General features: G+C 39.3%; 1 protein-coding gene across 1 annotated transcript; it reads right to left on the reverse strand.

Annotated features, from left to right (window-relative positions):
- Positions 1 to 1,021: 1,021 nt before the first annotated feature.
- On the reverse strand, positions 1,022 to 12,321 carry LOC103354225 (tumor protein p63-regulated gene 1-like protein). Its single transcript, XM_008277528.1, has 4 exons — positions 12,248 to 12,321; positions 11,836 to 12,074; positions 7,871 to 7,962; positions 1,022 to 1,202 (listed from the first exon to the last, which is right to left on the reverse strand). The coding sequence occupies exons 2-4, from the start codon at positions 12,052 to 12,054 to the stop codon at positions 1,022 to 1,024; spliced, it is 492 nt and encodes a 163-aa protein (XP_008275750.1). The 5' UTR covers positions 12,055 to 12,074; positions 12,248 to 12,321.
- Between the last annotated feature and the right edge of the window lie 234 nt (positions 12,322 to 12,555).

Below are 12,555 nucleotides of genomic sequence, written 5' to 3' on the forward strand. Positions count from 1 at the left end.
TCTCCTCAGCTGACCTCTCAGTTTTCCTTTCACACTGATGTTAGATGCAGAAACAAAGTTTTGTATGCTACTAGAGCAAAGGGGAGGATTCATTTCCATACATACATGAACTTTACTGTAGATCAGTTTCTTCCAAAAATAAGACAGAACGACCTATTCGAAAAAAAGAAGACACTTCCTGAGGGAGAGACAGAGAGGAGGACGGGGAAAGAAAGGGAGGGAGCGCTGAAGATGAAGACAGAGAGAGGAAATGTTTGAGGCTCCAGTCTTTCTTATTTGAAACCGTCTCTTTACTGTTGGACTCCCGGGTGGCTTTCACGAGCGTTTTATGTATAATTTAACGTAATGTGCGGAGATAAAACCTCCAATAAAGGCCGCGCTCTCTAAGCTCTTCACAGCACATTACGTTTTATTCATCAAATTAGTTTTAGTTGGTTTGGTATCCCCTGAGCCGTCTTTAAAAGGTTTAGATGAAAGGACTACATTAATTTTGCCACTAATCAGTTAAGTGACAGCTCCAAGTGACAGCTATGCACTCCTTACCCCCAAAAACCTCTCTGCACACTCGTCTCTCTGCCACGCCTGTTTCAGATCCACTGTCCCTGTTTGCTCCCTGCACCAATTCACCACACACATCCTACATTTTTCATTACTTCTTCAAATGTTTCTTCTAATTTGACACTGTGTTTTACGATTTAAAAAAATAAAAAATAAAAAAAGAAGCTATGAAGTGATTATATACTGGCCATAAATGTGACTAGGCATGTTTTGCGGCAAAGCGTGATGGATAATCATGAGGCAAAAGGATTTTTTTTTGTGAAGCAAAGTAGAGCACAGTGCAGATAATTACGGCTAATATTTGGAATTCTCCAAGCTAAGTTTTCATTAGTTTAATTACCAACTAAATCCCTAAAAGAGCACATTTTTAAAGTAGTGTCAAGTGTATTTTATGATTTCGATAAAAATAACAAAACATTCAAAGCTGCAGGTTTAATGGACAGGAGGGAAGAAATGAGTGGACTTACTGGAGCAGGGAGCGCTTTGGGAAACTGAAGGTGCCGTGAGAGATGCGGTCGATGAAGTTTAGTGAGATCTTCTGGATTTGTTCACACTGGAGCATGATGAAGTCGTACTTGAAGACCAGGAGAGTGTTGTCCGTGATGAGAACAAGACGCTCCTTTTCATTGTTCCAGTGATCTACCCTGAAATCAACAGACAGTGTGAGGCAATGTTTGTTTCATCAACAAAACTACGACAAAAATCCTCTTGATTCCAACAGTCTGAGATCTGGTGGAAAATAAATTTTTTATGTAAACATTGAGAAATAAGAATCATTTGAAAACAAAAAAAAACTTTAGATTTTGCTCTATTTTGAACTCAGCAATCAAATTGAAGCAAATTAAGCCATTTTCAGACTCGCAGTCCTTTCTGTTAATCAGACGGCATTAAAACGTGTCGGCTTTTTGTCTTAATTGACATCCTGGTCACTTTTCCGTACGAGTCACAGTTGCAATCCTAATAGGTTGCATCTATTGACATTTTCATATCATCGTTACCACAACACAAGTCTGAGCTGCATCCTGTTACATTAACAGATGTGTAGTGTCAGGTTTGAGTATTTCACCACCAGTATTGCTCCAAAAACATCACAGAGAGCACAAAGCACATTTTTACATCTATCACAAACCAAAATCTTTACAATAATAGATGTACTGTGGGGCTGCAGGGTGGCGCAGTTGGTAGCACTGTTGCCTTGCAGCAAGAAGGTTGCCAGTTCACGTCCCGGTGGGGGCACCGGAATCTTTCTGCATGGAGTTTGCATGTTCTCCCCGTGCAGCGTGGGTTCTCTCCGGGTTCTCCGGCTTCCTCCCACACAGTCCAAAAACATGCTGAGGTTAATTGGTGATTCTAAATTGTCCGTAGGTGTGAATGTGAGTGTTCTTGGTGGTCTGTCTCTAAGTGTGGCCCTGTGATAGACTGGCGACCTGTCCAGGGTGTCCCCTGCCTTCACCCTAAGTCTGCTGGGATAGGCTCCAGCCCCCCCGCGACCCTAGTGAGGATTAAGCGGTGTATAGATAATGGATGGATGGATGGATGTACTGTGATGAAGACACAGTCTGCACATCAGATTAATGACACTCAATTATAATTAATTGTTTAATTAATTACTTTTGTCAAAACATTACTAAGAGCTGAAATTCAGATCGTTGCTTCCAGCTGCTTGTAGGAGTTTTTCCTCTGAGTTTAATAAATACCTGCAGTATCAGACAACAGCTCCATATGAGCATCTCCAAAGAGAGGGTATTAGCATCACTGATCACTTATCATATAAATGATCCTCGACATAGAAACAGGATCAGTCAGGATCTAACAGCAAAGCACACTGTTCTTTACATCAGAAAGGTGAGCTGAGTTGCAGTTTAACAGTTACAGTTAAATCATTTGTTACACACTGGATTTAGATTTAGTCTTTTACTTACTGGTGCATTATTATGAACTGTGTGGCTTGATGTACTGCCCAATCTTGTGCAATCTCTTCGTAGTGGGTTTATCTGACTAAAGCTGTAAGGAACATTTACATAAAAGTGAACTATGAGTGACTCACAGAATGCCGTCACTTTAACAGAATGATGTTTTGTATTCTATTTCTGAAAAGGGCTTTTGTGTGAAGTGCATTTCAGATGTTTGGAATCTGAAGGAGCTGATTTAAAGTTAACACGCACACAAAAAAAAAACATGTAGTGCAAAGCTGCTCAATTATGTACTGTAAAGGTTTCACAATTTCCAAAAACGCCTTTGGCAAAGATCATACAAAATGTATGCAAGCATTTCTAAATCCCTAAAAAAAAAGTAAAACAAGAAAAGTTTGATTAAGAGAAACACCATTAAAGCCAACAGCTGAAGTGTGCTTTCTCTTATGTCCACGAAATGTGTTCAAAAATGTTTTCTGTATTAATTGAAATCACAAAAAAACCCCTCTTTTCACACAGAGACACACACTCCATCGCTCAACACTGTGCACACACAGCTAATTCATGGTGGCATGGATTCTCTCCGAGTGGTTCTTTCTTACGGCCCGCTGAGCCGGGTGCACGTGGCCAACTTCGAGTGAACCACTGCTGATTGCTGCTGGCAGCCGTAGGCCAAAAAAGACAGTTCACTGAACAGCCAAGGCATCATGGGAAAGGTGTGGGTGAAGAGCTCTGAAATTAGTTAGCCTTGACTGGGCATGGGTGTCGAGCATGGTACAGAGGTGTTGCAGAGATCCAGGATCAGACTGTGGGTCGGCTGGCTGACAACAAGTGAAGGGAGCACCTCTGCAGGGCACATAGTGCATTGTTTGATAGGGCATACGCTACGTTTTGTAAGAAAATTCTTTCATTGCTGTCTTGCTGACCAGTTAGACATGAGAAGACTCTGTCATGTCTGGATGCTAAGTAGCGACAACTAGCAGCCTATTTCGTTCCCACGCATTAATAACTCGTGGCCACGATTTACTAATACGTAGGAACGAGTTATTTTTATTTCTTATCGATGTCACCAGATGGGCTCCGTACAAATGCTGTGATGTTTTTGTCGTTCTTTTCTTCCAACAGTCAGGCATTAACCAATTCAGTGACGTGCGGTCTGGGGAGCAAAAAATATATGATGATAAAATAATTTAAATGGTTATATTTATCCAGTGATTTGTACTATAAAGTAATTATTTTTTCATTTAGCTTCTTCAGTTTTGATGATTTTTAAATTAAAAATCGCTGAATTTTCGCAATTTCCCATTCAAATGCTTGGAAGAGAAGCCGATGAGGCAGTTGCGAGGATGAGCTCGCTGCTGCCTCATTTGGATTGCGCAATCCCTCGCTACCTATGCTGGCTGCCTGCACTGACAGCGTGCTGCTGTCTGGATGTCGCCAATAACATGTTTCAAACACATTTAATATATGAACTGATTTTCCATAGTTCAGCTGATGCATATAATCATGTTCAGTGTTTTTTTGTTACCAACTGTATGTGCGTAACGTGTTCCGTGTGCTGAGTGATCATAAACGACTGAGAAGAGCTTCCAGGAGAGGCAGGCAGTTCTCTTGTCTCATGGCAGGAGGCGCTCTGATCCCAGACATGCTTCTTGTGACTCTGTGGCTGCAGAGTAAGTGACAGCAAGCTAGACTAGGTACGGTATACAGTTAGCAAGTCAAGTAGGCGAGGCTGGGCGCCAACGCTAGCAGGGTTGCCTTAGCAACATGCGCAAATTTCCCCCAAACACCGCCGGTGTAATAAAAACACAAAAAATGCCACAATACAATGTACTCTTTTACACTTATTTCATACTACGCGTATTGTCCTTCAACAGTAGTACATTCATCAGTAGCACTTCAATCCGTTTATTTTAGTTTATTCATACAAAAAAACAACCCTAGTTGTAAACCCCAAGAAGAACTACATATTTCATGGCATGTCCAATCAAGTTGTATTGTAACGCTACTGGAAGTTGTGGTTCTTTCTTCAAAATAGCCGTTTCTCCTAAATGGAGGGTGAAATATAAAACTTTAGGTGCCTTTAGGTTTAAATTGTTGAGTACCCATTTAGGACTGAATTTACAAATGAAATTGAGAGACATACATATATATATATATATATATGAAATTGAGAGACATACATATATATATATATATATGTGTGAAATTGCACACAAAATTATGAAAAAATAATAAATGCAATTGAGGGCAATAGTATTATAATACAAGTTCCGAAATTGAGATCATCTTACTCTTTCTAAAGCTCGTGACAACCTGCAGCAAAGCCAGATTTGAGGAATTTCTCATGCTTTTCTGACATTAGTCACCGGCCTCCCTTGGGTAAATTCAGTCACAGAATTACCATATAATGCACTCTTTCTGTTGCAAGAGGTCCTAAAGCGGCTTCTGTAGCAACGATAACAGCGGGCCAAATGTAGGACAGGCGTGTGTGGACAGAACTGCATAAATTGGGATGTATTATTCATCCTCACATGGCCAGCCTTTTAAATGTTTCCTGAAAGCTTGTGCAGGATTGATACAACCTGACATCTGCAAGTGCACTTGGTAAATGTCCTGCAGTCACTTTATTTTTGTCTGTTAGATCACTACCTTGCCTTGATTTATGGGGTATTCTAGGAGTTTTGGCTGTAACAAATACATTGATATTTGTGTGAAAAATTAAATAAAGAGGATGTCTGCGTTCGATAAGGCATTAGAAACCTGTACAATAATATAGAACAAGGTACATGTGCAGAATTTCAGGCAAGCAGCCAGTTTCTCCCTGAGGGCAGCAGGTCACTGCAGTGCCAATACATATGTTAATGATGGATTATGAATGAGCAGCACACGATACTGTAAACTCACTGTACATTTACAGCCACGTCCCTACTGGCAAGTGAGAACCGCATAACTCCAGTTTACAAAAAATACAAGTTTGTATGTGAGGTGAGAAACAAAAGGTATAAACAGGATTTCTAATCTGCTTGTGAAACCAGATTTGTAGCACGATATAATGCAGTTTTATGTAGAAAAGAATGTTCTTCAAAGCATATTCAATTAGATAATTAACAGAATATTAAACTGCATCAAATTTGCATGTTATTTTTAAAATAATAATACAAAAAAGAAGCATTGATTCCAATGACCTAAATGTAAGCCTTTGCAGGTATTTCACCCCTTTGTGATGGTAAACTTATATATAAATATCTTCAGGATCTGGCAAATTAGCTCAGACTGTATCTTTTGTTATACTGTTGAACACTGCTACTGAATAAAATCAAATCTTTAATTTGCAAACTGAAAACATTAGTGCACCGAACAGCCTCAACATTAAAACCACTGACAGGTCAAATAACTAATATCAGAAAAATGGGGAAAGAAATTAGATTTCTTATTTTTCAGGTAATCCAAATAGCTAATAACAGTCAAACTAGCTGTTTGGGTGGATGGAAATAATGTTGTTTGATTCTTTTGCAAGATCTCTATCTACTGACTGATTTCTATCAAAAGTAAATAACTGTGGGCTGCAAGGTGGCACAGTTGGTAGCACTGTTGCCTCGCAGCAAGAAGGTTGCTGGTTAGCGTCCCAGTGGGGGCACCGGAATCTTTCTGTGTGGAGTTTGCATGTTCTCCCCGTGCAGCGTGGCTTCTCTCCAGGTTCTCCGGCTTCCTCCCACACAATCCAAAAACATGTTGAGGTTAATTGGTGATTCTAAAATGTGTGGCCCTGTGATAGACTGGTGACCTGTCCAGGGTGTCCCCTGCCTTCGCCCAAAGTCAGCTGGGATAGACTCCAGCCCCCCATGACCCTAGTGAGGATTAAGCGGTGTATAGATAATGGATGGATGGGTAAATAACTGTGCAATCTTCATCTGTGTCTTTTTAACATAAAATACAAAAAAGATTTTTTTATCTGCACTTTCTTAACATTTTGTGCAATCTGTTATCACATCACAGCCTCTTCTCTGCTCCCTGTTTCAGATCTGTTCCTCCACATTCACTACAGATAGATGTCTCTTATCTGACTGAATGAGCTACTCTACATTTAATCATATTCATAGAGGTAGTGTTTCTGCTTCTTGCAAATGTCTGACCTGAGTATGTTCTATGCAATGTTTTTTGCTTATTATTTACTTAAATATATATATGCTTGTTTTTTGTTGATTAGACTCGTCTGGTAGTTCATCTTGGGGGGTGTAAGAACAACTGCAAACTGTCCACATTCGAATTTGATCTAGCACCTGCAGGATGTGCTGAAAAAGCCAAATCCATGGAGGCCTCAGGCCGTTATCACAGTGCCACACACCACCGGACACAACCAGAGGTCCATGGACCAGTGGGTCAGAGCTGTGTGGCAGCACCACAAGGACCTACAGGTGGCTTTGATGTTGTGGCTGATCAGAGTGTAGCTCTGTGAAGCATCCATTGCTATTCAATTAAGACTCTGCCCTAAAAATGAATGATTTATAACATCATGTAATAGCTGCAATCATCTAAAATAAAAACATCTTATCTAACCACAAAATGTAAATAATTTAGCATATTTATAAACTGCATAATTGTAATGATTCATGTAGTATTCATTAATGTATTTATATTCTCGTTTTTGGTCTCTATGATAACTGAGTAAATACACTGATGCAGACAATGAAATGCAGCTGAAGTCTTTGAAACATGTAGCAAGTGGCTCTTAAGTAAGTGAAAAACAATTTTGCATTTTGTCAAACTGCCTTTTCCAAGATCCAGAAAGAAACATTCAAGCTCAGCATGGTTATAATGACGTTCAGACAAATTAAGAGCAAACCTGCCAATGAATGATTTGTATATACAAACTGTTAGTAAATGCTTCATAACATTCTGAGTTTGTTGAGGTTTTTATAGTTGTATTATATGACATTATAAAGCAGTCATCATCTGTACATATATTAGTTACTGGTGCTTCATAGATATGATAAAGAGTGACGTCTGTCCCGGCACACCCCACTCTGCAGGAATCTGGTGGGTGGCGTCTAAACATGAGACCAGCTCACCTGGTCTGACTCCAGGATATACAAGTGGTGGCAGCCAACCAGTCCTTCTGCACTCACTGGCTTTTGACCTTGTTTGGTTTTGTTGCACATTGTTTCTACTGTTCTGTAGTTTACTTCTATAAAATAACTTGAGCAAGGTCGTGTCAAAACATGTACCTTAAACACACCTGAAAGTTTCTTAGAAACATGTATAACTGCATTGCAATGCTTCCTTTTAAACACTTACTACATGTTAAACTGTTTCTAAAGGCTAAATGGGGATAGGTGTGGTGAGGTTATGGTAAAGAAAACATTACACTGCACATGAAGCTGGTCTCAGGAACTTACTCTGCCATCAGCCAAATGCTGTGAACGCTGCCATCCACCTCCTTATTCACCAGAGCTTCGATGTCTTTGATGGCCTGATTCAGAGTGCCAGGCTGAGGAGACAGAAATGCACGGGTGTCACTTTCTAATTTTCCATTGTGACAATCACAACGTGTGCACAGAAAGCTTAAGGGGTAATCTTTGAGGCAGATGTGCAGCTGGGACTGGTAAAATGTCAGCGCATCTGTGTGTCAAACAAAATAACAATAAACACAAACATGAAGCCTGGGCATGTGAAAATCACTGCAAACAAAGAAAGCTGAGCGTGTGGAAATCTGAGTAACTCAGGTATTTGAACACACAAGGGGAAGCTTCGGTACATAATACACATTCAAACTGCCAGCTACATGCATTTCTTTTTCTAATGCTGTTCCATCCTTGCACTTTATGTTTTATTATTTCAGTGCCAAGTTGGAGAACTTAAAAAGATTAGGAGTTCAAACTGAGGACTCCTGACAGTCTTATTGTAATCTGAGGCTGGTGCCGAGCTGGCCTGGCAACACAGGATGTGTGACTGACTTCCCGTAGCAATCCAATATGACAAGCCTGCAATAAACTGTACCTTTGGGATACTGATTATATTCTTTTTAGTTCTGGCATATGTAGATTCATGAGAATTTTTCATTTAAAAAAAAAACAAAAAAGATATTTCAGTCAATGTACTTCCTTTTTTTTTTTTTTTTAGCACAAACAAAGCTTTTTGTTAATTTTTTTTTTTTATAACACTGGGTTATATGAAGGTTACATACAAAGCAAGACACAATTCATCTGAAAAATGGCAATATATATAGTTGCTTCAGAAAGTATTCAGACTCCTTTTTTTGACACTTTGCAGTGTTGTAAATTTCATTTTAAATGAATACATTGGTATCGATCTACACTCAATAACCCATAATGACAAACAAAGTGAAAAGTATACACACCCTTAAAGGTATTAAGTTAAATATATTAATCTCTTTTTTTATTGCCAATGTGTGAACAGATTCTACCTTAAAAAAGGAGACCTTCCCCGACCATCTCAGGTTTCTATATCTATGGACTGACTTCTATGTTAAGGACTCGAGAGAAATTTTCCAAAATAAAATCCAAATGATGTGATGTTTATGCTCCCTCTATAGTGCCTTGCTTCAGTGTCTCCCTTCTGGTTCCTACAGCACCAACACTGGGCACAACTGGCACAACACCCAACAAAAAGCCCTATAAAGTTTCATCTGGTGAAGCCCGTCTGGCCAAACAGGGGACAACTAAGATCAATACCAGCAGGCCGGTTGATTCATGGAGGAAGAAAACAGGGAGAAAACAAAAAAAATATTTGTCAGTGTCAGGTTGCTGCACTCCAGAGCAGGTTTTCTTTAGGGAACCTCTGCGTATGTGGCTTCATCCTTCCCTCAGCCAGTCCCCTTATCCCTGTTGTTGAGAAGCAGCCCCATGTATGATGCTGCCACCACCATGCTTCACTGTATTGATGATATTTCAGAGCCCTTTAAATGATGTTTGACAAGCTCAAAGTGAGTTGCCATGTCCCTTCTACTCAGAGTGGTATCCATATAGCCAATCAACCATAAAGGTCTGAAGGATGGAAAACAGCTGAGGTGGCCGTCTGTGCTCAACTCTACAAAGAGTCCTGGTGGTTCCAGACTTCTTTCTTTTCATTATTGAGGACACTGTGCTCCTGGGAACACTCAACACTTTAGAAAAGTTTCATATTCTTGCCCTGATCTCTGTCTCACCACAGTTTCATTACAGAGGTCTATAGAGAGTTCTTGGATTTCATGGCCTGGTTTTTATGCTGGCATGCAGTGTGAATTGTAGGATCTCATATTCACAAGTGTGTGTGTGTGTGTTTCTGATCTCTCTCCAATTAATTCAACTTGCCAAAGGTGGGCTCCGATCAAGTCCTAAATACATCTTAAGGATCATAAAAGCAAATGTCCACAGTTAAGGATGACACAGCAAAGTGTCTGAATACTTTTGAGTATCAGAGATTTCAGTTTTTGGTTTTGACGCATGACTTTGCGTTATCCGCATGAGTTATTGAGCGTAGACTGATGGGGAAAAAAAACTTAATTTTATCCATTTAAAATTAATAAACAACACAATGAAATGAGTAAAAAGTGAAGGAATCTGAATACTTTCTGACGATATAAATGCTGTACCAGGTAGAACATCAGCTCAGCCAGATGATGTATTGATTTTAGTTATTGTGTCAAAAGAATTACTTTGTATTTACCACAGTGGTGGAGAAAATACTAAGATCCTCCCCATGATTACACGACTGGAATTTCAACTAAATTCACTGTTAAAGTTTGAAAATCCAAAAGTGTCACATATAAACAATTGAACGGGTTCATCTTCAACGTCTCTTCGAACCATGTGGATCATGAAAATCTAACTCCTGCTAATCAACTTTAAGAAAAACAACTGGTAAGACTAGCAATAATGGTGTATTGCCAGTTTTACTAGTATAACCAGTTGTATTTCTGTGATGCACAAAGTGAAGCTGCCAGATTCCTGAATGGTTCTGACCCAGGTCTGGGCCATATAAAGCCTGGAATGATGGCCCATCTGCGGTCTACTCCTGGCTGCTCAATGTCAGCCACAGATCAACCAAGCCAACCACATGTGGCTGATCTGGTGCTATCTGGGGTTTAGTCTTTGCCACATGTGCTCCAGATGAGACGTTTTTAAATAAAAGCAGCTGTCAAATAAACCCAGTTCATAGAGCAAGAAAACATGCCCCAAATATGTAGAGGACGAGCAGAAGATACCAAAACCCCCAAACATTCAAGTGACATTTAAGTACTACCTTGCAAAAAATAAAATATAAAAATTTAGAGATGAGCGCTAACTGGTAAATAACAGCTAAATACTGCATTTGTAAGTTTGGACAGTTTTTGAATGTCACAGTATTATACTGTATGTGTTTTTTTCTCATTTCTTTACTGTCAAAATTACACCTTTTTTTCTTCAATCTTTTATTTTACACAAAGAAAGTAATTTTATTGGTCTGTGTTTTGTTTAAATAAATTACCATTCTAAACTGTTTGAAATGGTATATTATTGATATAAAATGATGGATTCTGGTAAAGCTACATAGTTGGACTATGCTTTTATAGCAGATTTGCTGAAAAAAGGCTATTTTCTGTATTTTACTGATATATCCTCTTAGTATGTAAAACACAGAAAAAAAAATATTTATGTATGGTCAAAGTCCATAAAATAGAATAGAATAAAACATATATTCAGCCAAATTTATACTGGAAAAAATATTGTTTAAAAAAAAACAAAAAAAAAAACAGCTAGAAAATAATGGACTTCGAAAAGTTCAATAACTGCAAAAGCAGTGAAACTATCTGTGAAATAATTGTAGTTAGACCAGATCTAAATACAGTAAAACAAATTACTTTTGGTAAAAATTCAGATTTTTGATGTGGATATTATTTACACGCTATTTTTAAAGTCAACATTTGAAATAAAGCCTTTTCCTCATGATTTTACCAGATGTTTTCTGTATCTCAACAAAAGGACAGAAAGCTACAAATTCACTTTTTTTTAAAATTGCCATTTTTCAGTTGTTTATATAATTTCTCTTTTAAATAAGGCAACTATCTGTAAAATTATGTTATTTTTTTCTGATTCAAATTCAGTAAAAAAAAAAAAAAAGAGAGAAAAAAAAGGAATTTATGGTTAAATGTAAAAGAGCAAAATACTATTATTTACACTTTTGGCCTATTTTTTATGGTTAAATCTAAACTTTTTTCTGTGGTTTTACTACCTGTCACCTTTAGTATAATAAAATAGGGCAGATCTATGAAAAGTTTAAAAACTGTTAAAACACGTTGATTTTTAACTGTGTGCTACAGAACTTAAGGAATTGGATCCATCTGGCAGTCAGTTATAGTAAAGTGCAAATGTGACATGTTTACCCTCAACACGAAGAACCTCCTGGTTTTAAACTGGTCCAGAGGCGACAGCACATGCCGGCCACCGGGCTCACAGCGGGCCGCTCCGCCCTCCGCCGGCCGCTCCTCCGCGTCCTTAGAGCGGCCAGCAGCCGGCTGGGAGTCCTCTGGGCCGCTGGAAGAGGAGCTGAGCGGCGGCTGTTGCTCTTCAACCGGCGCTGCTTCCTCCTCAGCTCCTGCCATGATGCGGATTCACTATACACCTGAAAACAGAGCAACAGCACCGACGTGGAGCTTTTTATCGCCGGAGTTGGTGCGCCTTGACGCTGCGCTCTGACTCTTCCTGCCAACATAAAGCAAACCTCTGCCGACGGACTTTCCCTGAAACTTAAGTAACTGTCAGAAAGTGACAATTCAGAGAGGTTTCTTTTCTTACCTTTAAACACAAAGGCCGCAGTCGGCGCTGACAAGTGGATGAAGAGGCAGCAGCAACAGGTGCACAACTTCCTTGTTCCGTGTCCAACATTGACTTTGGAGGCGGTAGCTGCAGCATCTGAGCAGCTGGCAGGCCTCTTGTCTGATCTAGAACCTGCACTCTCACTGATTCACGCGATTACTTTAAAGAGCTGCTGTTATAGGTATAGCTGGACTGATTAATCACTAGTTTTAATGCATTTATGACTGCTATTAGATTGGATTATGTCACTAGTTTGTAGAGTGACTCACTAAGTTGCAGGGCCAGAT

Source organism: Stegastes partitus, unplaced genomic scaffold, assembly GCF_000690725.1.
Source record: "Stegastes partitus isolate 25-593 unplaced genomic scaffold, Stegastes_partitus-1.0.2 Scaffold100, whole genome shotgun sequence".
In the NCBI taxonomy this organism is placed as follows: Eukaryota; Metazoa; Chordata; class Actinopteri; family Pomacentridae; genus Stegastes; species Stegastes partitus.

What these genes read in the sequence shown, in the direction of transcription:
- LOC103354225 (XM_008277528.1), bottom strand. Translation starts at nt 12,054, where the DNA reads ATGGCAGGAGCTGAGGAGGAAGCAGCGCCGGTTGAAGAGCAACAGCCG. An exon ending in GGAGGTTCTTCGTGTTGAGG is followed by an intron (nt 7,963 to 11,835) that starts GTAAACATGTCA and finishes CTGTCTCCTCAG; the next exon opens with CCTGGCACTCTGAATCAGGC. An exon ending in AGCATTTGGCTGATGGCAGA is followed by an intron (nt 1,203 to 7,870) that starts GTAAGTTCCTGA and finishes TGTTGATTTCAG; the next exon opens with GGTAGATCACTGGAACAATG.